The sequence below is a fragment of the Vipera ursinii genome, assembly GCF_947247035.1.
Source record: "Vipera ursinii genome assembly, chromosome: 6".
Taxonomy (NCBI): Eukaryota; Metazoa; Chordata; class Lepidosauria; order Squamata; family Viperidae; genus Vipera; species Vipera ursinii.
Window position 1 is genome coordinate 42,684,450 of NC_139515.1, and position 23,115 is coordinate 42,707,564.

General features: G+C 39.5%; 1 protein-coding gene across 1 annotated transcript in view; it reads left to right on the forward strand.

The window, feature by feature from the left end:
• The window catches only part of HMGA2 (high mobility group AT-hook 2), a gene marked incomplete at both ends in the record, with an annotated part of 214,991 nt that extends 192,715 nt beyond the window's left edge, over positions 1-22,276 (forward strand). Inside the window, one exon of the mRNA XM_083365607.1 lies at positions 22,229-22,276. Within this exon, the coding sequence (XP_083221733.1) occupies positions 22,229-22,276 (48 nt within the window). The remainder of the gene's footprint in view (positions 1-22,228) is intronic.
• Between the last annotated feature and the right edge of the window lie 839 nt (positions 22,277-23,115).

The following is a 23,115-nucleotide window of genomic DNA, read 5'->3' on the forward strand; positions in this document are numbered from 1 at the left end:
TGTTGCGAATGGTCTTTCAAATAAGCCGAAATCTTTGCCATTTCCGCCAGGTCAGAAACTTTTAGAGTCCATTCTTCTATAGTCGGCAGTTCCTCTTTCTTCCAATATTGACCTACTAAAAGTCTTGCTGCCGTAATTAAGTTCAGCATCAACTTGGTGTCCACAACAGTAGTATCTGTAATTATGCCCAATAAGAACAATTGCGGACAAAACTTTATCCTTTGCTTAAATATCTTCTGCATATTCCACCAAATTTTAATCCAAAAAGCTTTAACCTTTTTACAGGTCCACTATATATGAAAATACGTTGCGTCTTCGCCACCACATCTCCAACATTTAGGTTGATAGTTCGGATACATACTTGCAAGCTTTTTAGGATCTAAATGCCACCTATAAAACATTTTGTAAAAGTTCTCTCTTAAGTTTTGAGCTTGTGTAAATTTTACGTACCTCACCCAAATCTTTTCCCAAGTGTCCATTGTGATAACTTCTTGAATATTCTGAGCCCACTTTATCATACAGTCTTTAACAAGTTCTGTTTCTGAGTCAATTTCTATCAGTGCAAGATATATCCGTTTGATATGTGCTGGACCCTGATTTCTAATTTGCTTTACCAAATTTTCATCAATCATTGAGAAACCAATTTTCTGATCTTCTTTCCACCTGGCCCATAATTGACCATATTGAAACCAAGTTTGAACAATCTTCTCATCTCGCAAGAGATTATACGGCTTCAAACGCCATACGTTTCTCTCCAAACTTAAGATCTCCTTGTATGTAATCGCATCATGTTTGAAGCCAACATTTATGTTTTCTATTGCATGTTTCGGAATTGCCCATAAAGGTATCTTGTAGTTTAGCTTATGTCTATACTTTTTCCAAACTCTCAGCAATGCCTGTCTTAAAATATGCACTTTAAACACATTATCTACCTTATCATACAATAAATATGCATGCCAGAGTCATGGCCCTCCAGATTTAATAATCTCCCTTGTGTTAAATTAATCCAATCACTTATCGCTGACAACGCAGCAGCTTCATAATATAATTTAAAGTTGGGCATTTTAAGACCACCTCTTTCACGCGTATCCTACATAATCTTAAATTTAACTCGTGGCCTTTTCCCTGCCCATACAAATTTATTGATACCCTTTTGCCATTCCTCCAAATTTGAGTCTTTTTTAAGAATAGGTATCATTTGAAATAAAAATAGAAATTTAGGTAAAACATTCATTTTCACTACTGCAATTCTTCCCAGTAGAGACAACTGCAATTTTTCCCAGCTCTCCAATTCTTTTTGAATTTTTCCCCATAACTTTTCATAATTATTTTTATATAACTTTGCATTTGAGGGTGACAAATACACCCCCAAATATTTAACCCTTTTAACAATCTCAAATCCAGTTAACCCTTCTAGAAGGGCTTTTTGCGATACTGTCATATTTTTGGCTAATATTTTAGTTTTTTGTATATTGACCTTAAATCCAGAAACCTTCCCATATTGCATTATTATCTCCATCAGGTCCACAACAGAATTTTTCGGCTGGGTCACCATAACAACCAGATCGTCTATAACAACCAGTCTATAATCCTGATCTCTAATTTGAATTCCCTTAATTTTTTCCGAATTTCGTATTTTAATCAATAATATCTCCAATGTTAAGATAAATAATAAAGGTGACAACGGACACCCTTGTCTTGTGCCCTTTTCAATATTACATACTTCAGTCAAACTATTATTTACTATTATTCGGGCTGTTTGTTTTTGATGTAATGCCCTAATTGGTTATAAGAATTTATCCCCAAAATTCATTTTATCTAAAACTTTCATCAAAAATTGCCAATCCAATTGATCAAAGCCTTTTTCGGCGTCTAAAAAGATCAGCGCCGCAGGGATCTGGTTGTTCCTTTCCAAAAATTCCAACAAGTCTACTATATGCCTCACATTATTTTTCATTTGTCTACCACTGATAAACCCAGTTTGGTCCCCATGAATTATCTGTTGCAGAACCCTCATCAATCTGTTAGCTAAAACCTTAGCAAATATCTTGTAGTCCGTATTCAAAAGTGATATTGGTCTATAATTTCTTACTTGAGTGACGTCCTGATCTTCCTTCGGAATCAAAGAAATAAAGGCAGTTCTCCAAGACGGAGGCACCCTTCCTCCCCTTTGAATTGTCTGAAACAATTCCCTTAGTGGCTTTATCATCTCCAATTGTAGGTTTTTATAGTACACCGCAGTCAGTCCATCCGTGCCTGGCGCTTTATCCATCTTCAATTGTTTAATTGCTAAAAGGATTTCTTCTTCTGTTATCAGTTGATTAATCTCTTCATTTTGTTCTTGTGTAAGAACCGGGATGTTAACATTCCTCAAATATACATCAATATCTGCTTCATTAATCTTATCTTTAGCATATAATTTAGAATAAAAGTCCAGAAAGGCTTCCTTAATAAGATCCTGTTGATACACAACCTTACCCTTATGTTCTCTTTTATCTATTTTAGAAGCCGTTTGCTTCTTCCTTAACCTGTAAGCTAACCATCTGCCTGGTTTATTGGCATTGCAAAAAGTATTGTGCCTAGCAAACCGTAAATTAGTTGCCACCTGATCAGCCATCAACTTATCAAATTGTCCTCTTAACAGATTAATAACCTCTTTGATCTTCACATCAAATGGATTCCGAATTAGGGCCTTTTCTTTTTCTCTAATTTCATTCTCCAATTCCTTCCTCCTAAATTCCAAGTTACGTCTGTATTTGTTATTCATATATATTAACACCCCTCTCATATAAGCTTTACTAGCATCCCAGACCATATCCATAGAAGTGCCCTTATTCATGTTAGTTTCAAAAAAGTCCTTCATCTGTTTTTTACATTCTTCCACATTTCTCTGATTTCTAAACAAGTTCTCATTTAAGCGCCAAGAGCGCCTATCTCTATTATTCTTGTCAATCTCTAACCAAACTGGACTATGGTCAGACATAGTTCTTGGACAAATCTTTATCTTTTTAATCCTGGAAAAAAATCATTAGTCAATAATATAAAATCAATCCTGGAAAAATATTGATGTCTATCAGAAAAAAAAGTATAATCCTTTTCTTTTAGATGTATTTCTCTCCAAATGTCTCGCAACTCCAAATCATCCTTCATTTCAAAAAAAGATTTAGGCAATCTAGCATGGCTCGGAATATGCCTAAAAGAGCCACCCTTGTCCAGTTGTATGTCCAAGACTCTGTTCCAATCTCCCATAAAAATAAAAGATTTATAATCCAACTGAGTAATCTTACTGTGTAATAAACTATAAAAGTCAGCTTGTTGTTGATTAGGAGCGTACAGTCCAACCAAAAGCGTTTTTTTGCCTTCTAACAGCAAATCTATTATAACAAATCTTCCTTGTTTATCTGCTTCTATTAGCTCCGCTGTCACAGTATTCTTGACATAAATAACCACTCCATTTTTCTTATTCATTGCTGAAGCACTAAATTGTGTACCCAATCTAGAGTTCAATAGGTACTTTTGGTCCATAACCCTAATATGTGTTTCTTGCAAGCAAATAACATCAGTCTTAAATTGTTTTAAGTATTGAAAAACTTTCTTTCTCTTCTGTGGTGAGTTTAAGCCATTGACATTCCAAGTTAGAAACTTAGTCGCCATCCTTAGCGGCCTGAAGCTTCTGGAGCACGTCTGTCAAGAGTCCCTTAACTTCCTTAGGCCGCGCCCCTCCCACAGCTATAGGTACGCTTTGGAGGTTCCATAACTTTCTGCTGGTCTTGCTCTTGCTCTTGTCTCGCTCGTCTCAAGGCAGCACGCGTCATCCTCTGCTCTCTGGCATCTTCCGATGAAGCTGTAATTTGATCCCCTCCAGTAGCTTTCTCATCTGTCTGTGTTCCTTCAGCATCTTGAGGCTTTCCCTCGCCATTTTTCTTCACAGATTCCAAAGGTGGTAAAGAGGTTGCTTTTAAAACATTGCTATAAAAATCACGTGCCTGGATCACTGTGACCAAACGGTGTCTTATGCCTTCATGCATCACCACCATGCCCACTGGTATCTCCCATCTAAACTTGATGTCGCGTTTCTTAAGTTCCTGTGCCAGAAAAGCAAAATCTTTCCTTCTCCTTAAAATTCTTGGAGGAATCTCTTTTAAAACCAAAACTTCTTGCTCAGCAACCACAAGCTTAGTATCATAAGAAACTTGGATAACTTCATTCCTGATTGCTCTCTTTGTGAAATAAACCACCACATCTCTAGGTAGCTTTCTCTGTCTTGCAATCCATGAATTCACATGAAAGATTTTGTCTATATTTCCCTCAATTTCAGCTGCTGGCTGTCCCAGTACCACTTCCAAAGCCTCAGAGACTATCTGCTTTAAATCTTCTTTAGGATTCTCTTTTAAACCTCTGATTCTGATAGCAAACTCCATCTGGTGGTACTGGACCAGAGTCAAATCACCGTCCATTTTATCCATCACATTTTCATTCTCTAACACTTTTGCTTCTAATCTGGAATTCTTTTGGCTAAGATCTTCCATTTTTTCGTCCAAGCATTGAATACATGAAGCCACACCTTGAAGTGCAGGCAAGATGTCTGCCCTCATTGCTGTAAACTTCTCTTCCAGCTTTTCCATCTTCTCCTCCAGCTTTTCCATCTTTTCATCTATAATATCTGCTATTTGTTGTGAGTGCTTTTCCAAAGCATCCTGTAAATCTTTAACCGTCAGTGCCGGAGCAGGTGCAGGAGCCAATAAGGCTTGCAGCGAGGACTGTTGCACCGGGGAAGCCCCCGCACTCCGGAGAACTTTAGAAGTTTTAGCCGCCATCTTCCCCCACTTTCACTTGCTACGCACTTTCACTTTTAAAGTCCATAAAATCCATTGAACTAGAGAACAGAAATCCATTTCACCTTGACCTCCTATATCGCTCTGCCTGCCTCTTCACACTCCAAAGTCCTTCTTTCTGGCAGGGGTGGTTGCTAACGCTTAGTTCTGCTCCCAAAAGCACGGAGCAGAAACGCTGCGCAGCCCGGAGTAAACCCAGGCTTCAGGGGGGCTCGATCCTTCAGCCGCCCGAACTAGAAGTTCAGGCGGCCCCGGAGAGCTCAACCCCTACCTGGGGCCTCAACCCCTCCTCTTCTCCCGAGGAGGGGGCTTCCGAACCGCTGAAACAGCTGATCGGCGCTGTTTTCAGCACTTCTACGAAGCCGCAGAGCGGACAGCCCGGAGATGGCTGTCTTCAGCGTCGCATCGCCACCGGAAGTCTTATATATATGTTTAACAATCTTTCTTTTGATAAATGCTATCTATACATTTTATAGAAATGTTCGTTTAGAGTTTAACAAACTATAAATTTCAACCTTTTGTCCACATATTTTCTTGTTGCTGCATTTATTATATCCAAAATTTTTAGCTTTATCTTATCATACAGTTTTAACTTGTTCATCTTCTATATCCAATCTGAACAGAAACATTCATTTTAGCTATAAGATATTTGCCATTAGTACATAACTCAATTTCAAATATAGTTTTATCATGTTCAAAATCAAAAATACTGTTATCGTTTAAATCTTTCTGAGGGTTGCATATATGTAAATCATTGACATTTATATCATAAAATCCTCTATCTGAATGTATATGAATCCAGTTTTTTTCAACTTTTTTATATGTCCACCAAGCATGATAAAATATTCGTTATGTTGTTCACATTTCCAACATACATTTCAAATGCCTTTATACCTTTCAGATCTTGCATTTCAGTTTTCACACGCAGAATGCAAATACATTCACTACTTAGGGGCGTATGCTTTCTTATTTACAGTTAGGAGATTTTATATTAAATATATATTATATTAAATATATTTTATATTAAATCCCAAACCAACTTACAGAACCCTGAAGATTTCCCGCCTTATAGCTGGAGAATTTCATAATAGTTCTCCTTATTTGTATTAATACAAATTGTTAAATTGTATTACATCCACATGAAAGCTGAGGAATGATTTAGAATGACTGAAGAATAGCACTGAGCTTATGTTAGAAAAGATACCATATCATCTTGTAAGCCACTAGTAAGTAAGATACTTTTTTCTATCTGGACGAACTTATTTTGGGATTTATAGTAGGAAATACCCATAACATTGTTCTCAGTCACTAAAATTGAACTGATACTATCAAGTGAATTCTATAGTTATTTCTTGGTTAAATTATAAACAAAGAGAAAATAATGTCAGTTTGCTCATTTGCAAGCAGCCTACAACAGCTGTGTTCCATATGCAACGTGCTATACTATATGGGTGAATTACATTGTAAAATAATACAAAGGGAATGGTTTTTTAGAGAAACATGGTGATTAACAAAGTGATAATTTTTAAAACTTCTAAAGCTTAAAAATGTGCATTTAGGAATTCTTTAGGATAGTTTGAGGGGTGCAGAAAAAAGGCTGAAAGTCTTTAGAATGCCAAATGGTAATTTTGTGTGTGTGTATGTGTGTATTTATAAGATATTTGAATACTAGAATGGAAGTAAAAGTGTTCTTTTTAAGCAGGTTGATTCCCTAACTCCCCCAAACCTAAACAACAACCCTATTTCCATCTATGGAAGACTAATGGAATAAAAGAGACTAAGAACAATTCAGTTGATACTTTAACACATAAAATATACCTTAGTCCAGGTGGCAAGAAACTTAGTAAGAAATATTTCAAATCCTTTAAGGATATTGTCCTTTGGTAAGGTCTAAAGAGGGCGGAAAACCTCTTAGAATACGTATTAACCCACAGATTAACATGAAACATACTGTAGTGAAATCTGGGTAGCTTCTGCTGTTTTAATCTTGACCAACTGCATGAGGCTTGATACCATTTTACCAGATATCAGTGGGGCTGTAATCCTTTCATTAACTCTATGCCTTCTGGTACATCTGTGGGTTCTTGTCTTGATGTAGAACGTGAAATCAAGTAAGCTGAAACAAAAATGGTCCTATTTATTAACCTTTGTACAAACTCTTACTATAAGTGGAACATGAATAAAGCTATTTAAGTGTTTGGGAATCTATTTTCAATCCTTCACTGTGTAGTGATAACAATTTCTACCTCTCAACCTGTTCCCAGAAACCTTCAAATCCATATTGATTTTTGCCAGATGAAACAGCAATATATTCTTTCTAGCTGCTGCAAGCAAGTGCTTGTGAGCAAAGGTGCTAAATTCATTTTATAAACAGAAAAGGTCTGTCTCTGTAAAGACTTGAATGCAGTCAAATCTTTTAAGAATTTTACTTGGTGCTCAATGCACTTACCTGCTTGGAATTTGGTTTTGCCTCTGTTAAGGTTTGCATGAGGATCTGTTATTAAAATGTTGAATACAACTAGTTTTTCGGGTGGGTTCTTGGCTCAGTCTGTTTTTTTTTGTTGTTGTTGTTAGCTGTATTGTGGAAAACATGTATAGCCAAGAATTTTGCCTATTGTGGCTTCTCAGCAGAATTTCTCATCATATTGCCCTTCCTAGGCCTTAATGGAGGTGAAATAGTCCTTGACGTGGATCTGCAGAAAGGCAGGCATAAGGCCTGAAGCCATTACAACAAAGATCTCTTTTGTAGGCCTTTCTCTACACACACACAAAGAGAGACAGACAGACAGACACCTTACAAGGGTGCTTTTATTATAGCAATTGTTAATGTCTTGCTCTCTGGGATGCTGGAGGGAAGAAGTATAGTGCTCCAGCTTGGAACATTTATGCCTGTGCCTAGATAATGCTGTAGTAGCAGTTTTTTGTTATCCCCTTTATAGTAGCTTGAGCTCCAAGCTACCATATTCCCTCCTAAATATTTAGGTCAAGAATAGAATAGAATAGAATAGAATAGAATAGAATAGAATAGAATAGAATAGAATAGAATAGAATAGAATAGAATAGAATAGAATAGAATAGAATAGAATAGAATAGTTTATTGGCCAAGTATAGTTGGTCACACAAGGAATTTGTCTCTGGTTTATTTATTTTATTTATATAAATATAAATAATAACACTTCAGTATAAAAAGAAGGTAACATAACTTCTATTACACAATTGGTTTGTTATTATTCCCACTAGGGCTAAATTCCCATCAGGAAGAACTGGGTTTCTACTGGTGATTCCAATTTATTTTATTATGCATTTTTAATGAAGACTTATCTGTATCATTTAGGTACTGTAATTACTTCAATGTTTTGGTATTTGGATGTAAATAGATGACTATTCTTAATTATCTGGAGGAATAAAATCATAATTTAGTATACATCAAAACATTTATGAATACTGATGTTTAGGTGTTTTGACTTCTTCTGTAGTTATTCTGAAAACTCCATTAGTGATAAAAACCACTAATACTCTGAGTAGTATTCAGTGAACTGAAAGCTATCAGCCAGTTGACACTGCTATTTTTACTCTTTCCAACTGAACAAACTATTGGAAGGCAATTCTGTAAAGCAGGGCCTTTCAACCAGTGATACGGGTACCACCTCTGGTACATTAGTACGCGACCATCCTAGAAAAGTGGTAGTGGGGGAGGGGAATGAGCTGAACTGGTGGTAGCACCGCACAAGCCTGAGCAAGAGATGGCTGGAGCTGCAGGGCTGTCAGGGGTCAGCGGAAGCACCAGGATCAGCTGCCAGGATCAGCTGGTGCTCAGTGCTGATCCTGGCGCTTCTGCTGAGCCCAGAAGAAGCACCGATCAGCTGGAATGTTGCAGCATCTCCAGGGTCTTGTGATTTACATTCAGATGCTTGGCAACTGATTCATATTTATGACCATCACAGTGTCCCAGGGTCATTTGAAGTGACCAAAACCTGCTGCAATCACCCAGCAGAGCGGGGGAATAAAATTTTTTAAAAACCCATCCCACCCCCAATGCCAATCCTCAACAGAAATGCTCACAATTGAGTGAAGGGGCAATGTCATTGCCTCTTGAGGAGATGCAGCAGGCGGAGGCTACGGAGCAGAGTTTGGCATTAAAGGAAGACCCAAAAGAACAGAGGATGACAAGAGCTGTATATAGCATATGGAAAAAGAGCAAAAACAAAAGCCTGTATCTGGTCCAGCTACGCAAGACGCGGCTGTCTCAGAGCCTGTGGGAGGAGCACGTCCAAAGAGAGCAACAGCTGATCTTCAGGCCATGTTCCAAAGGCTCATGGTCACCAGAGATGGTGAAGTTCCTGACATGGAATGTTAATGGCTTAAATTCACCACAGAAAAGAAAGAAAGTATTTTTTATCTGAAACAACATAAAAATGACATTGTTTGCTTACAAGAGACACATATTACAAGAGACACACATTAAAAGACCAAAAGTATCTGATTAATTCCCGACTGGGAACACATTTTGCATCTTTTGCTCCGGACAAGAAGGCTGGAGTGGCCATTTATTTAAGAAAAGACTTTTCGGCAAGATTGATTGAATCGGATAAACAAGGGAGATATGTTAGTATTGAATTAATACTACAAGGAAAGAAAGTTCTTCTTATTGGATTATATGCTCCAAACCAACAACAGCAAAAATTCTTCAAATTTTTACATCAGAGACTAATCGAATTGGATTATAAATCTGTTATTATGATGGGGGACTGGAATGGAGTTTTGGTGCCATCTGAAGACAAGAAGGGATCCTCCAAAAACTTTTTTAATTCAAAATTGCCTAAAGCTTTTTTTGATTTGAAGGAAGATCTGGAATTAAGAGATGTATGGCGGGAAAGGAATATGAGAGACAGAGATTTTACCTTTTTTTCGGATAGACATAAATCTTTCTCCAGGATTGACTTTATTTTGATTACTACTGATCTTTTTTCTTCGGTTAAGAACATTAAGATTTTTCCCAGGACAATGTCTGACCATAGTCCTGTTTGGTTGGAGTTTTTGCTGAAGATGGTAGTAGAAGATCCTGGAGGCTGAATGAGAATTTATTTACAAATGACTTGTTCTTGCAGAAATGTAGAGAACATATGAAAGAATTTTTTGTTACAAATATGCATAAAGGTACATCGATGGAAATGGTTTGGGATGCTAGTAAAGCTTATATGAGAGGGGTTTTGATTTATATGAACAATGCTTACAGGCGTAAGCAAATGCAAAAACATTTAGATATTGAGGAAGAGATTAAATCTAAGGAGAAAAAGCTTATTTTGAATCCATTGGATAATAATTTAAGGATCTCAATACATTTATTGAAAGAACAATTTAATATGTTACTGGCTGATCAAGTAGCAAGTAATTTGCGCTATGCTAAACACAATACTTTTTGTAACGCTAATAAGCCTGGTAGATGGTTGGCTTATCAATTAAGGAAGAAACAGAAATCACGCACTATAGATAAAATAGAATAGAAAGGAAAAGAAGTCTACAAACAAAATTTGATTAAGAGGAGTTTTTTTAGATTTTTATTCGAAATTATATTCTAAAGAAAATATACAAGCTTTAAATATAGACAAGTATTTACAGGGAGCTCATTTTCCCAGACTCTCAAAAGAACAACAACTTGAGATGAATTGCCCAATTACATCAGAAGAAATTTCTTTAGCTATTAAACAGTTGAAATTGGGCAAGGCTCCGGGAACAGATGGATTAACAGCAATTTACTATCAAAAGTTGCTGCTCGAAATGATTGAACCCTTAAAGATTTTGTTTAATGAAATTCAGACTGGAGGTGCAGTTCCTCCATCATGGAGGACAGCTTTTGTATCACTGATTCCAAAGGAGGATCAAGACCTTACTCAACCTAAAAATTATAGACCTATATCGCTTTTAAATACAGATTATAAGATTTTTGCTAAAGTATTGGCTAATAGATTAATGCAAGTTTTGAAACAAATGATTCATAGTGATCAATCGGGATTTATATCTGGGAGGTATATGAAATATAATGTAAGACAAATTGTAAACTTGCTTGAATATTTGGATAAGAACAACCAAGTCTCCGCAGCATTGATATTTTTGGATGCAGAGAAAGCCTTTGACCAACTGTGGTGGCACATCAGCTCCCTCTGGTCCTGGATGAAGCGTATTATCTAGACCCGTACCAATCGGGTTTCAGGCCCGGGTACAGCACGGAGACGGCATTGGTCGCGCTGGTGAATGATCTCTGGAGGGCCCGGGACAGGGGGCATTCCTCTGTTCTGGTCCTATTAGACCTCTCAGCGGCTTTCGATACCATCGACCATGGTATCTTGCTGCGGCGTCTTAGGGAATTGGGAGTGGGAAGCACGGTTTTACAGTGGTTCTCCTCCTATCTCCAGGGACGCTCGCAGTCGGTGTTGGCAGGAGGGCAGAGGTCGACCGTGAGGTCTCTCATTTGTGGAGTTCCTCAGGGGTCGGTCCTCTCGCCTCTCCTGTTCAACATCTATATGAAACCACTGGGTGAGATCATTCGTGGTTTTGGAGTTGGGTATCATCAGTATGCTGATGATACCCAGCTTTTCTTTTCGACCCCAAACCACCCCAGTGATGCCCTCACCGTGATGTCCCGTTGCCTGGAGGCGGTTCGGGTCTGGATGGGGAGGAACAGACTTCAACTCAACCCCGACAAGACCGAGTGGCTTTGCATACCTTCATCCCGGGTTTATTCGGACATTCCATCTCTCTCTATGGGGGGCGAATTATTACCCCCCGTAGATAGGGCTCGCAACTTGGGAGTCCTCCTAGATTCACGGCTCACTCTGGAAGACCACATAGGAGCTGTGACTAGGGGGGCTTTCGCCCAGGTTCGCCTGGTGCGCCAGTTGCGGCCCTATCTAAGCCGGGATGATCTATGCACAGTCACTCACGCGCTCGTGACCTCTCAACTAGACTACTGCAACGCTCTCTACATGGGGCTGCCCTTGAGGACCACCCGGAAGCTCCAACTGGCACAGAATGCAGCCGCGAGAGTTGTGTTGGGAGTTTCCCGATACTCCCATGTTACACCTCTGCTCCGTGAGCTGCATTGGTTGCCAGTTGTCTTCCGGGTGAGATTCAAGGTACTAGTCATGGTGTTTAAAGCCCTACATGGCAGGGGTCCGGAGTACCTCAGGGAACACCTGCTGCCGGCGTCAACTTCCCTCCGCCCTGTGCGTTCCCACAGAGAGGGCCTCCTCAGGGTGCCACCGGTCAGAGAATGTAGATTGGTGGCCCCCAGGGGGAGGTCTTTCTCTGTGGGCGCCCCGGAGCTATGGAACCAGTTACTGGTTGAGCTCCGGACGGCGCCCAATCTTCGCTCCTTTCGCCGCGATCTGAAAACATACCTGTTCGAACAAGCCGGCCTGGCCTGAGGGGGGATTGGTGGGGTTTTACTATCATTTTATTGGGGTTTTATTAATGTATTTATTGTTGGGCATGTATTTAATTACTTTTTAATTTTTGAAGCTTTGTGTTTTATTCTTGCCCTGTACACCGCCCTGAGTCCTTCGGGAGAAGGGCGGTATAGAAATATTAATAATAATAATAATAATAATAATAATAATAATAATAATAATAATAATAATAATAATAACTGAATTGGCAATTTTTATTGAGAGTTGTTGAGGAGATGAATTTTGGAGAAGGTTTTTTACATGCTATTAAAGCTATATATCAACAACAAACTGCACAAATTATAGTTAATGGGGGGCTAACAGAGACCTTTAAAATTGAAAAAGGTACAAGACAGGGATGCCCCCTATCACCATTATTGTTTGTTTTAACATTAGATATTTTATTAATTAAAATTCGAGAGTCCTCTATGATAAAGGGAATTAAAATAAAACAGAATGATTATAGATTGAGAGCTTTTGCTGATGACTTGGTTGTGACAGTATCTCAACCGTTACAGTCAGTTATAGACTTGATGGAAATTATAACTCAGTATGGTAAGGTTTCTGGGTTTAAGGTGAATAGTAATAAGATTAAGATATTATCTAAGAACTTATCTATGAGTGAAAGGGATATGTTATCTAAATTAACAGGTTTTGAAATAGTGAAGAAGGTTAAATATTTAGGAGTATATATTGCAGCCTCAAATGTAAAATTGTATAAGAATAATTATGAAACACTATGGTTGAAGGTACAAAGGGACTTAAATAATTGGAAAAAAATTACAATTATCACTACTGGGAAGAATTGCAGTTGTTAAAATGAATGTTCTACCAAAGTTTCTCTTTTTGTTTCAAATGATACCTATATTGAAAAAGGATGCCAACCTTGATCAATGGCAGAAGGGTATTAACAAATTTATTTGGGCGGGGAAAAAACCAAGAGTTAAATTTAAGATTTTACAAGATGCCAGGGAAAGAAACAACCCTGCTCAAGGCGCCGAATTTGAAATTGCATTATGATGCGGTTGCCTTGACGTGGGTTAGTGATTGGCTTAATTTAACTAATAAGTGAATACTTCATCTTGAGGGATGGGATTTGGTATATGGATGGCATGCATATTTGCTTTACGATAAGAAGGTGGACAGGGCTTTTAAATCCCATATTCTTAGAAGTGCTTTATTGCGTGTCTGGAAAAAGTATTATTATAAGTTAAATTATAAAATACCGATTTCGGGAATTCCTGGACACGCGATAGAGGGCGTATCTATGGGAGTGAGTTTGGATATAGTTTCTTATAAGGAACTACTTAGATTGCAAGGGAATGATTGGCAACTTAAATCATTAGATGAGTTAAGACAAGAAAACATAAGTTACTCTTGGTTTCAATATACCCAATTGAAAGCTAGGTGGAAGTTAGACCAAAAGGTTGGCATCACAATTACAGATCAAAATTTAGTAAAACAAATTAGAGATTTAAATTGTGCACATATAAAGAGGATATATAATGCTTTAATTGAATTGGATTCGGAAACGGAATTAGTTAAAGATTGTATGATAAAGTGGGCACAAAATATTCAGGAACCAATTTCGTTGGACACTTGGGAGATAATTTGGGTCAGAAATGTTAAATTTACTCAGGCTCAAAACTTAAGAGAAAATTTTTATAAAATGTTTTATAGATGGCATCTGGATCCCAAGAAGTTGTCTAACATGTATCCTAACTTACAGTCTAAATGTTGGAGATGTGGTAGTTTAGAAGCCACCTATTTTCATATGTGGTGGACTTGTAGAAATATAAAAGCTTTTTGGATTAAAATTTGGTGGAACATTCAAAAGATTTTTAAGAGAAAGATAAAGTTTTCTCCGCAATTGTTTTTATTGGGGATTGTTGTAGATTGTGATGTTAAAGAAACCAATTTGATGTTGAATATGATAACAGCAGCACGGTTACTGGTGGGACAATATTGGAAGAAGGATAGTTTGCCTACTATAGAAGAATGGGTGTTTAAAGTTTCGAATCTTGCAGAAATGTCTAAGATTTCTGCTTACTTGCAAGATCATTCACAGGAAAGATATATTTCAGTTTGGAGGAGATGGATAAATTATATTCAGAACAAATATGGGACTAAAAAGTTCCATTTAGCTTATGAGTAGATTTTAGTGGGATATTGTTGTTGGTATTTTGTATGTAGTTATGTTAAAGGGGAGTTAAAGCACATTATGAATTTGGTTAATTGTATATTATGCATAATTTTATTTAGAATATGATTATTATAACTATAATCCTGTATTTAGCTCTGGGAAGTGGCGGGGGGAGTGGGCGGGTTTGGGGTGGGGGGGATTTGGGGATATATTGTAAAATTTTGTTTTTGTAAAACTCTTTCATAAAAAAGAAATGCTCACAACAATGAAAACCTCAGCGGGCAGGCAGGTGTCTTGCTCAGCTGTGGCTTGGGGGGCACATTTTTCAGTGCCATTGTAACTTTGAACAGTAATTCGAGGATTACCTGTACTTCATCACTTTTTTCCTTTTTTTTTTTTTTTTTTTTGGTCATCAAGTTTTTGACACCTTGCTAGGCGACTGGTGGTACTCGGATGTTGCCATATCCTAAATGTGGTACAATGGGTGGGAAAAGTTGAAAAGCCCTGCTGTAGAGGAGTGGGCTGTCTTTCTGCCTATCAGCAATAATTTAAAGTGAAGAGCTGATACATAGCTCTGGGACATTATTTGCTTTGTAGATAAATGGACTCAAGTTCAGGCCGTAGCATCTTTTCAGCCAGAACGCGCTCAGCGTTAAATCCATGGGGTAGCCCCGACCCCTGGGTGTGCGCACAAGCAGAGTCCAGCATCCCTGCTGGCTGTCTTGCCCCACAGGCTGACTTCACACAGGACGCCGGCGCTGGCCGTCTCCTATGCGCACACTCGGGGGGCGGGGCAGAGGTGGCAAGGCAGCTCCTTGCTGGTTCCAGTGGATCTTAAGCTGAGCGCGTTCTGGCTTTGATGGATGCAACCAGGGTTGTAGATCAGCACCAACCCCCCCCCCAGCACCTCTAGCCTCACAGCCACAAGGCTTTCCTTTCATTGGGACAGACCCCCACATGCGGGATAGCAAAACCAGCAGCAACATGGCAGCGCTGGGAATCTCCCCCCTCCCATCACCACTTCCTGAGCATGGAGGAAGGAAAGAGATGAGAAGGAGAGAAGTGTAGCGGAGAGGGGAATTGGGGGGGATTGGTGCTGGCTCAGAGGTTTTGCCAGAGCTGTGAGGATTCAGCAGAGAGGTCAGGAGCTCCAGAGGCCTCTCCGGGGGCTGGGGGCGGGATGGGGCTCTTGGGGCAGGATTTTTAAAGGGGAAGAGAAGATTGACTGGGGGAAGAAGATTTTAGTTTCTCTTTTCTGGAAGGAGAAGGAGGGAGAGCAAGGTAGGAAGGCAAAAGCTTTTTATTCTCTCTCCAGAGAATAAACTTCCTACCTCGATCTGGAGCTCCTGACCTCTCTGCCGAATCCTCAGAGCTCTGGCAAAGCCTCCCAGCCAGCGCGGATCCCCCCCCAATTACCCTCTCCACTGCACTTCCTTCCTTCTCTTCTTTTCATCTCTTTCCTTCCTCCACACTCAGGAAGGGGTGATGTGAGGGGGAGAGATTGCCAGCACTGCCATGTTGCTGCCAGCCTTGCTATCCCACACGGGGGGTGTCTGTTACAGTGAAAGGAAAGCCTCATGGCTGTGGAGCTGGAGGTGCTGGGGGGGAGTTAGCACTGATTTACAACCTGGTTGCATCCATCAAAGCCAGAATACACTCAGCCTTAAATCCACGGGGCAGCCCCATCCCGTCCCCTGGGTGTGCATGCACGTAGAGTCCAGCGTCGCTGCTGGCTGTCTTGTCTTGCAGGCTGACTTCAGCCAGGATGCCGGCACTGGCCATCTCCTGTACGCGCACACGGACAGGACAGAGGTGGCGGGGCAGCTCCTTGCTGGTTCCAGTGGATCTTAGGCTGAGCATGGTCTGGCTTTGATGGAAGCAACCAGGTTGTAGATCAGTGCCACCACCACCAGCACCTCCAGCCTTGCAGCCATGAGGCATCCCTTTCAATGGGACCGCCCCCACCCAGGGGGAATGGCCGGCAGCAGCATATTAGTGCTGGCAATCTCTCCCCCTCCCATCACCAGTTCCTGAGCATGGGGGAAGGAAAGAGATGAGAATATGAAGGAAGGAATGTAGCGAGGAAGGAGGGAGGGAGGAAAGAAGGGAGGGTGGGAGGGAGGGTGGAAGGAATGGAGGGTGGGTGGGAGGGAGGGAGGAAGGAACAGAGTAAGGAAGGGAGGGAAGGTGGGAGGGACCATGTCCCGGTGCTGGCCCCGGTCCCATCCTCCTCCGCCAGAGATCCTCAGATCTGCCCCAGTCCTACCTAGGCACCTCTGAATCAAGTGATGTCGAGCTGGCCATGCCCACCCAGTACTCCACACCCACACTAGCCACACCCACCCAGTGGCCCTCAATGAAATTGAATTTGACACCCCTGATCTAGTAGGCACTGGAAAATATCGTATCCCTTTTCTTGTTACAACACTTTGTAAAAAAAGTAAATAGTGCTTCGCTAGTGGGCCAATGGTGCAACTTAACAAATGTTTATGCTTCACCTTAGTTTATACCGGTATAGAACAAAAACATACTTTTGGTGCTTTTTTCTGCTGGTCCATATGTCTGTGGGACAAATGACAAAGGTAGTCAGCTATTTTAAAAAGCATTCAGGGATCTGTAGGAGTGGTGAATAACAATACATGCATAATGATATCACTTACTGTATATGCAACAGATTCTGTACTTGTTTCATTCTTTATGATCAAAATACTTAATTGTAGTGTTTACACAAGGATATCTCACATGTTTGTTATTATTGTGATTTGTTGTGGTGCTTATATTGTATGCTTTTTTAACATCAAAAACACTGCCCCCTCCCAAATTCAAATACCACAATACACTATTCAAATTCTTCATGAACATGTCACTCGAGGCAGTCTTGGACCTTGGATATATCTTTCCCCTGAGCCTTCTTCAAGCAGTTTGTAGCTATGGTCATAATTTATAACATCAAAGTAATTCAATGTACAAACAGGAAAAAATTTTACTCACTTAAAAACAGAGTATCTCTCATTCAACTAGCAAGAATGTGATTATAGCCTGTTATAGCAATTCTCAATTTTCATCTGTTAAGTAGACTATGTAATGTTGTGAGCTGTTCAGTATTAGGAAATTTTTCTTGACTAATGCTCACAATAATGTCACTGCATTTCCATTTTGAAAGGCTCTTTTATCTACATCTCTGAGCCCTCTTTCCAATGGGTAAGCATGCTTGACCAGGAAGGGACAGCTTGGTCTTTACATAGCTAGGTCCTAATGACGTGTGCACAGCTTTTGGCTTTAGGTGTTCAATCTCTTTCTCTTACTTCAAAGCAATTCCTTTAAGATTTGACGAGAGGTATATTGTGAGTTTTAGTGCATAAAATGTTTCTCCTACCTCTTTCATACATGCAGCGCAGCAATCTTCAAATCCAGTTCTAAGTATATTTAAAGGTAAAGGTTTCCCTGCACATGCGTGCTAGTCGTTTCCGACTCTAGGGGCCGGTGCTCATCTCCGTTTCAAAGCCGAAGAGCCAGCGCTTGTCCGAGGACGTCTCCGTGGTCATGTGGCTGGCATGACTGGACGCCAAAGGCGCACGGAACGCTGTTACCTTTCCACCGGAGTGGTCCCTATTTTTCTACTTGCATTTTTTACGTGCTTTCGAACTGCTAGGTGGGCAGAAGCTGGGACGAGTAACAGGTGCTCACTCTGTTACACGGCACTCGGGATTCGACCCGCCAAACTGTCGACCTTCTGATCGACAAGTTCAGCGTCCTAACCCACTGAGCCACTCTCCAGTAAATAGTTGGAGTTCAGCAGATCTTTCTCCTAGCCAGGAGCAGTAACCACCATTGTATCCCTTTTTTTCCATCTAGTCTGACCCTTGATCACAAGAAATATCTTTCCAAAGACTTCATTTTGTTGTATAATTCTGCAGCAACCATATTGAGAGCAGATGTGGTAAGAACAAATTACAAACATCTACTTTCTAAAGATAGCTGCAGCAGCTAATAATTAAAGGGAATCCCACACAGAGATGTTAATCCAGGGTCAAGATTTATTTTGGGATGGAAGTAAGCTTGGTTGTCCTAGTATTTGTGTTGAGGATTAGATAGGCAGAATGCAATTGTGTTTATTCTTCTTGACCTCAGAGCAACTTTCAGACATATAGTACTCCTGAATCATTTATTTGAATTGGTTTTTAGGTATTATACAGTTTCAAAGAATTGTACAATAGACTGTTTAGGCTATTGAGTCCAATATCCTATCACCACCCTTTTGCTGCATGACCCTCTTTCCTAATGAAGCAATGTGAAAACCTTGATAATTTGCATAATTTTAGATACCTACAAGCTGATATGACAAAATTAGACTACAGTTTCCATTCACAGATTGTGTTTGAGATTGCACAGATTGCAGTTTGAATATATATCAGGTCATGCAAAGATTCTTTGTTGTTGTTGCAAATGTGGCTGTCTACAGACAGGCTTAAATCCCGTTTTCCCATTCACATGAGTAATACATAAAAGAACTCCTGAAATGAAAACAACAGGATGTGTGTCTGTACACACACATACCACCACTACCAGGTGCCAGTTCTTTCAGCTTCGCCTTCATGTGGGGAAGTTGAGGAATTTCAAATTTATTTCAAGAATTGTTAAACATATTGTGAGCCTTGAGATTCCTTGTATGCTAGTTAAAATGTTTATTAGTGCTACAATATGACCCCAGAAGAACTAGTATTTATTTATTTATTTATTTTTATTTTAATTCCATTTATATCCCGCCCTTTCTCCGAAGACTCAGGGCGGCTTACAAGCTTAGCAGTAGCCTTCATTCTATGTATATGCCTGCTTATTAGGGCTTTCACACACACCCCCCAAGCGGCATTATTACAAAGTCAGCTTATTGCCCCAACAATCTGGGTATGTGAACAACTGCCTGCTCAAATTTTTGCCACCTAAATATGTTTAGATTCTGCACACAGGATAAATAGACTGAAAGACTTGTTGCATGTATTTGAAAATCGGTAATAGAAAATGCAGTAGGTTTGGATGCTAGTGACCATTCATAGGGCTAGGAATTCTGGGTTGCAAATATCTGGAAGATCACTAATTGGTATCAAAGAGACACAGAAATATCTAACTTCCTGCCCCCATTTGGCCATGTTTTTTTTTGTAGGCCAGATCCAATAACAGTAATCCAATGGCTAAGTATAAGATGTCACTTCCATTGATGATGTCCGGAGGCAGTTGTAAAGATCAGAACAGCTGAAACAGAAACATACAATAGAACAGCTAGCAGTGTCATCAGAAAAAGCAAGAGGAAGTAATGTGTCAGAGTAATTTGGTTTCAGATGTACTTGATATTAGATTATACCATGACAAGTCAAAAGTTCCTGACTTAAGGCTTTGGACAACAGTTGTGAAATATTTTGAAAAGTCTAGAAAATAAGTTGAAATAAACAGTAACTCACAAGGACTAGGTAACATTCATGCCAACCACAGTTTCTGTCTATGTATTCATACATTCTCTGTGATTGTGTAACCTGGGAGTATGAAGGTGACTGGAAATGAAATTGTGGAAAATGCTATATCTTTGTAATAGTTGACTGCCTTTTTGTAATTTAAATATTAATTGAAAAAATAAGGCCAGGGGGTTAGCTGACACTTGGCTTCCCTCTCTTTTGCCTTTCCATGGCTTTGATCATGCTACATCTATCTTTGTGCCTCATTCTCCAGAGACCATCTCAGGGTCATGGCCTGTTTCCTAGTCAAAAGGTATAAACCTACTGGCTTAAATATTTGAGGCCCACAGTTTAGCAGGGGGGCCTTTTTGCTTCATGCTTTCTCCATTTCCCACATAACCCAGAGCAGACTAAACAAAACCAGTGTGAAATCTCATGACTTGATGGTGCTATGGTTATATTTTTTAAGCTGTCATCCATTCATTTGTACTTGTGTTTATTCCCTGGATTTACAGCTTTTTTCAAGCCTTTTTGGGGGGTGAATGTTTGAAACCTTTTGAAAAAGGATTGCAGAAAGCAGTGGCCAATGATTAAAGCCTACTGTTGTTTTTTTCTCGCCATGCTGCTCTTGTGCAGTAGTGTCACACATGGTAGCATTTAGCATCCCCTTCACAGCTGAAGTGTTTCAAACACTAATGAATGGAAGTTTGGTCACATAATGCAGACAAGCTGTATCACAGGCTTTGCTGAGTGGTGTATGGCAGTGGCCTGGGAAAGGAAGAGAGTTATAAATTGTGTCAGCTATAGCCACCCAGACAAAATGAAGCCATGTGGAAAATCAAATCTATTAAAATATGAAGACTGTTATAAGCTGGTCATTCTTAAAAGGTCTCAGTTTGCTATATGGGTAAATGTTTACCTATTCATCCTAGAACTTTTTCACATGCTGTCTTACAAGATGATGTGCAGGATTTGATAAAAATCAACTTCTCTTTAACAGCCTTTTATCAGCAGTGTTTATTGTCTCCAGTTTACCACCCATATCCTGAAAGGTGCTGCACATTAATTGAATAAGGAGTGTAAAAAGAATGGCTCAGTGGAGCAAGGTCAGAAGATGGCCCTACATATTTTAAGACCAAAGGAAAAGAGTAGGGGTGGAGACTGGGACTAAGAATGAAAGAGACAGCAAAACAGCCCTCTGACAGTTTCTGGTTTTGTGTTGTTAACCTAGATTTTAGACATTGCCTCCAAAACAGGGTTATGCTTACATGTGTTTTACGCTTCAGGCAGAAGGTTAGCGTGGTGTTTGGTTAAAAATTTCAGTAATAGCTGAGCAGGAAGATAGTTGTGCTGTCATGTGTGGTGTGATAGGTTGGGATATGAGAGGCCAAAGTTCAAATCCACACTTAGCTCTGAAGCTTGTTGGGTGGCCTTGGGCAGCTTTCCATTTCCCAGCATAACCTGCTTCCCAGGACTCTTAGCTGAGTGGATAAATGAGATAAGTCCATAAAGTACTTTGTATGTTGAAAAGTCCTGAAGATGTGATTAATATCAAGAGAATAATGCACATGAGATGCACATGCCTTTTCTTTAACCTGAAAACTGAACTTTTTTATACAGTCATTTTTGCCACCTACATTTCTCTGTGAGCTTGTTCTTAGGCATATCTGCATACCATATTTGGATTCATACATATCTTTAAAAGGAGCAATATGGGAATGGTATGACCTAAAGTTTACAATTGAAACAGCACCTCTGATAGTTGCTCTAGTTGCAGAAATTAATTATGAAAGATGTCTCTAAGTCCTGGTATTTATGGAAAAGAGCTTAAAAACAGCATAAACTTGTTCCTAATGAGTTAAGATATTAATGACTTTGGGGGGGGGCTTGATTTGTGTAAAACGGGCAAAGGAATTAATCCAATCACATTTTCCTCCCCCCCCCCATTGTTAGCAGTTCCAGTGTAGCTCACATCCTAAAATGTAGCCACATTTTCTATTTCTTGTTCATCCACAATGCAATTTGTCAATCTTAATGCAGTGTTTTACATTAATTCAGTGATTCCTTCAACAAGCTAAGACAAATCCTGTTTGTGTGAACTCAGTTACACCTTGAAACTTGACTACAACATTCTGAGTAAGTCTGAGTAATTCTGAGAAAGTTATTAATAATGGATTCCTGGTTTATATTTCATACTGCAAAGCAAGAAAGGAAGTATATATGGACATAGGTTCTGAGAATATCTCACTCTTATTAAGCTAAAATACAGTTGTTTGAACTGACTCAGTTACTCACTTCAACTTAAGGTATTTTTAAATAGTTGTATAATTAATTTACTACTCTGATTGCTTATTCCAGGATCAGCCTGAAGAGACATCCTCACAAGAATCAGCAGAAGATGATTAGAAAACCACACTTTTCTATTTCTACCTCATCAGCAGTTGGATCTTTTGAAGGGAGAAGACACTGCCATGACCACTTGCTTCTGTTTCCACAATCTTCTACTTTGGCCTGAGTGGGGAGGAGGGAAGGAATCCACATAACCTTGAAAAGGACTTATTAATAATTATTGCAATCCCTTCATTGTCCCAGGTTTCATGAAACTGCTGTAACACAGGGGGACACAGATTAACAACACAAAATATACTTATTGTTTTCTCTTATTTTTCTTTAACCTACTAATAGTTTGAGCTGCTAAGTAAGGGTGAATGGGTCAGTAAATCTCAGAAGCAGGTTTCAAGTTGTTCACTGCACTGCCTATATATGACTATTTTAAAATATTGATTACCATGGGCATTTAAATTGGAAGGACTGGTGTTTGACACTAGTTCTTACAACATCTCTGACAACCCACTCCCTGGCTTAGTGAATTCCCTGTTTAGAACACCAAAGATAAGGATTTAGATGCTAGGATTGTGTATGCTTCAGGATGATTCAGGAGGGTTTCACACCTCATGCAAGCACAGCACCTCTCTACTGTTCATTAAAGCAGCCTGAAAGAAAAATGCAAATGCCTTTAATGACTACCCAGTTAGTGTTGTGCTTGTCTCACATTAATTTCAGTGAGTCAGGTCTATAAAGCAGCTGCATAATTTTATAGGCTTGAGTAGACATTTGCAAAAAGAAATAGATAACTTTAGTGAACAGCAGAGAGTTTATTTTTGGAAGGTCAGAAGTGCTTCTTTGAAATAGTTTTTGAAGTATGCACAGCTCTTTTAGATACTATTTTGTTAGCCTTGGACTAG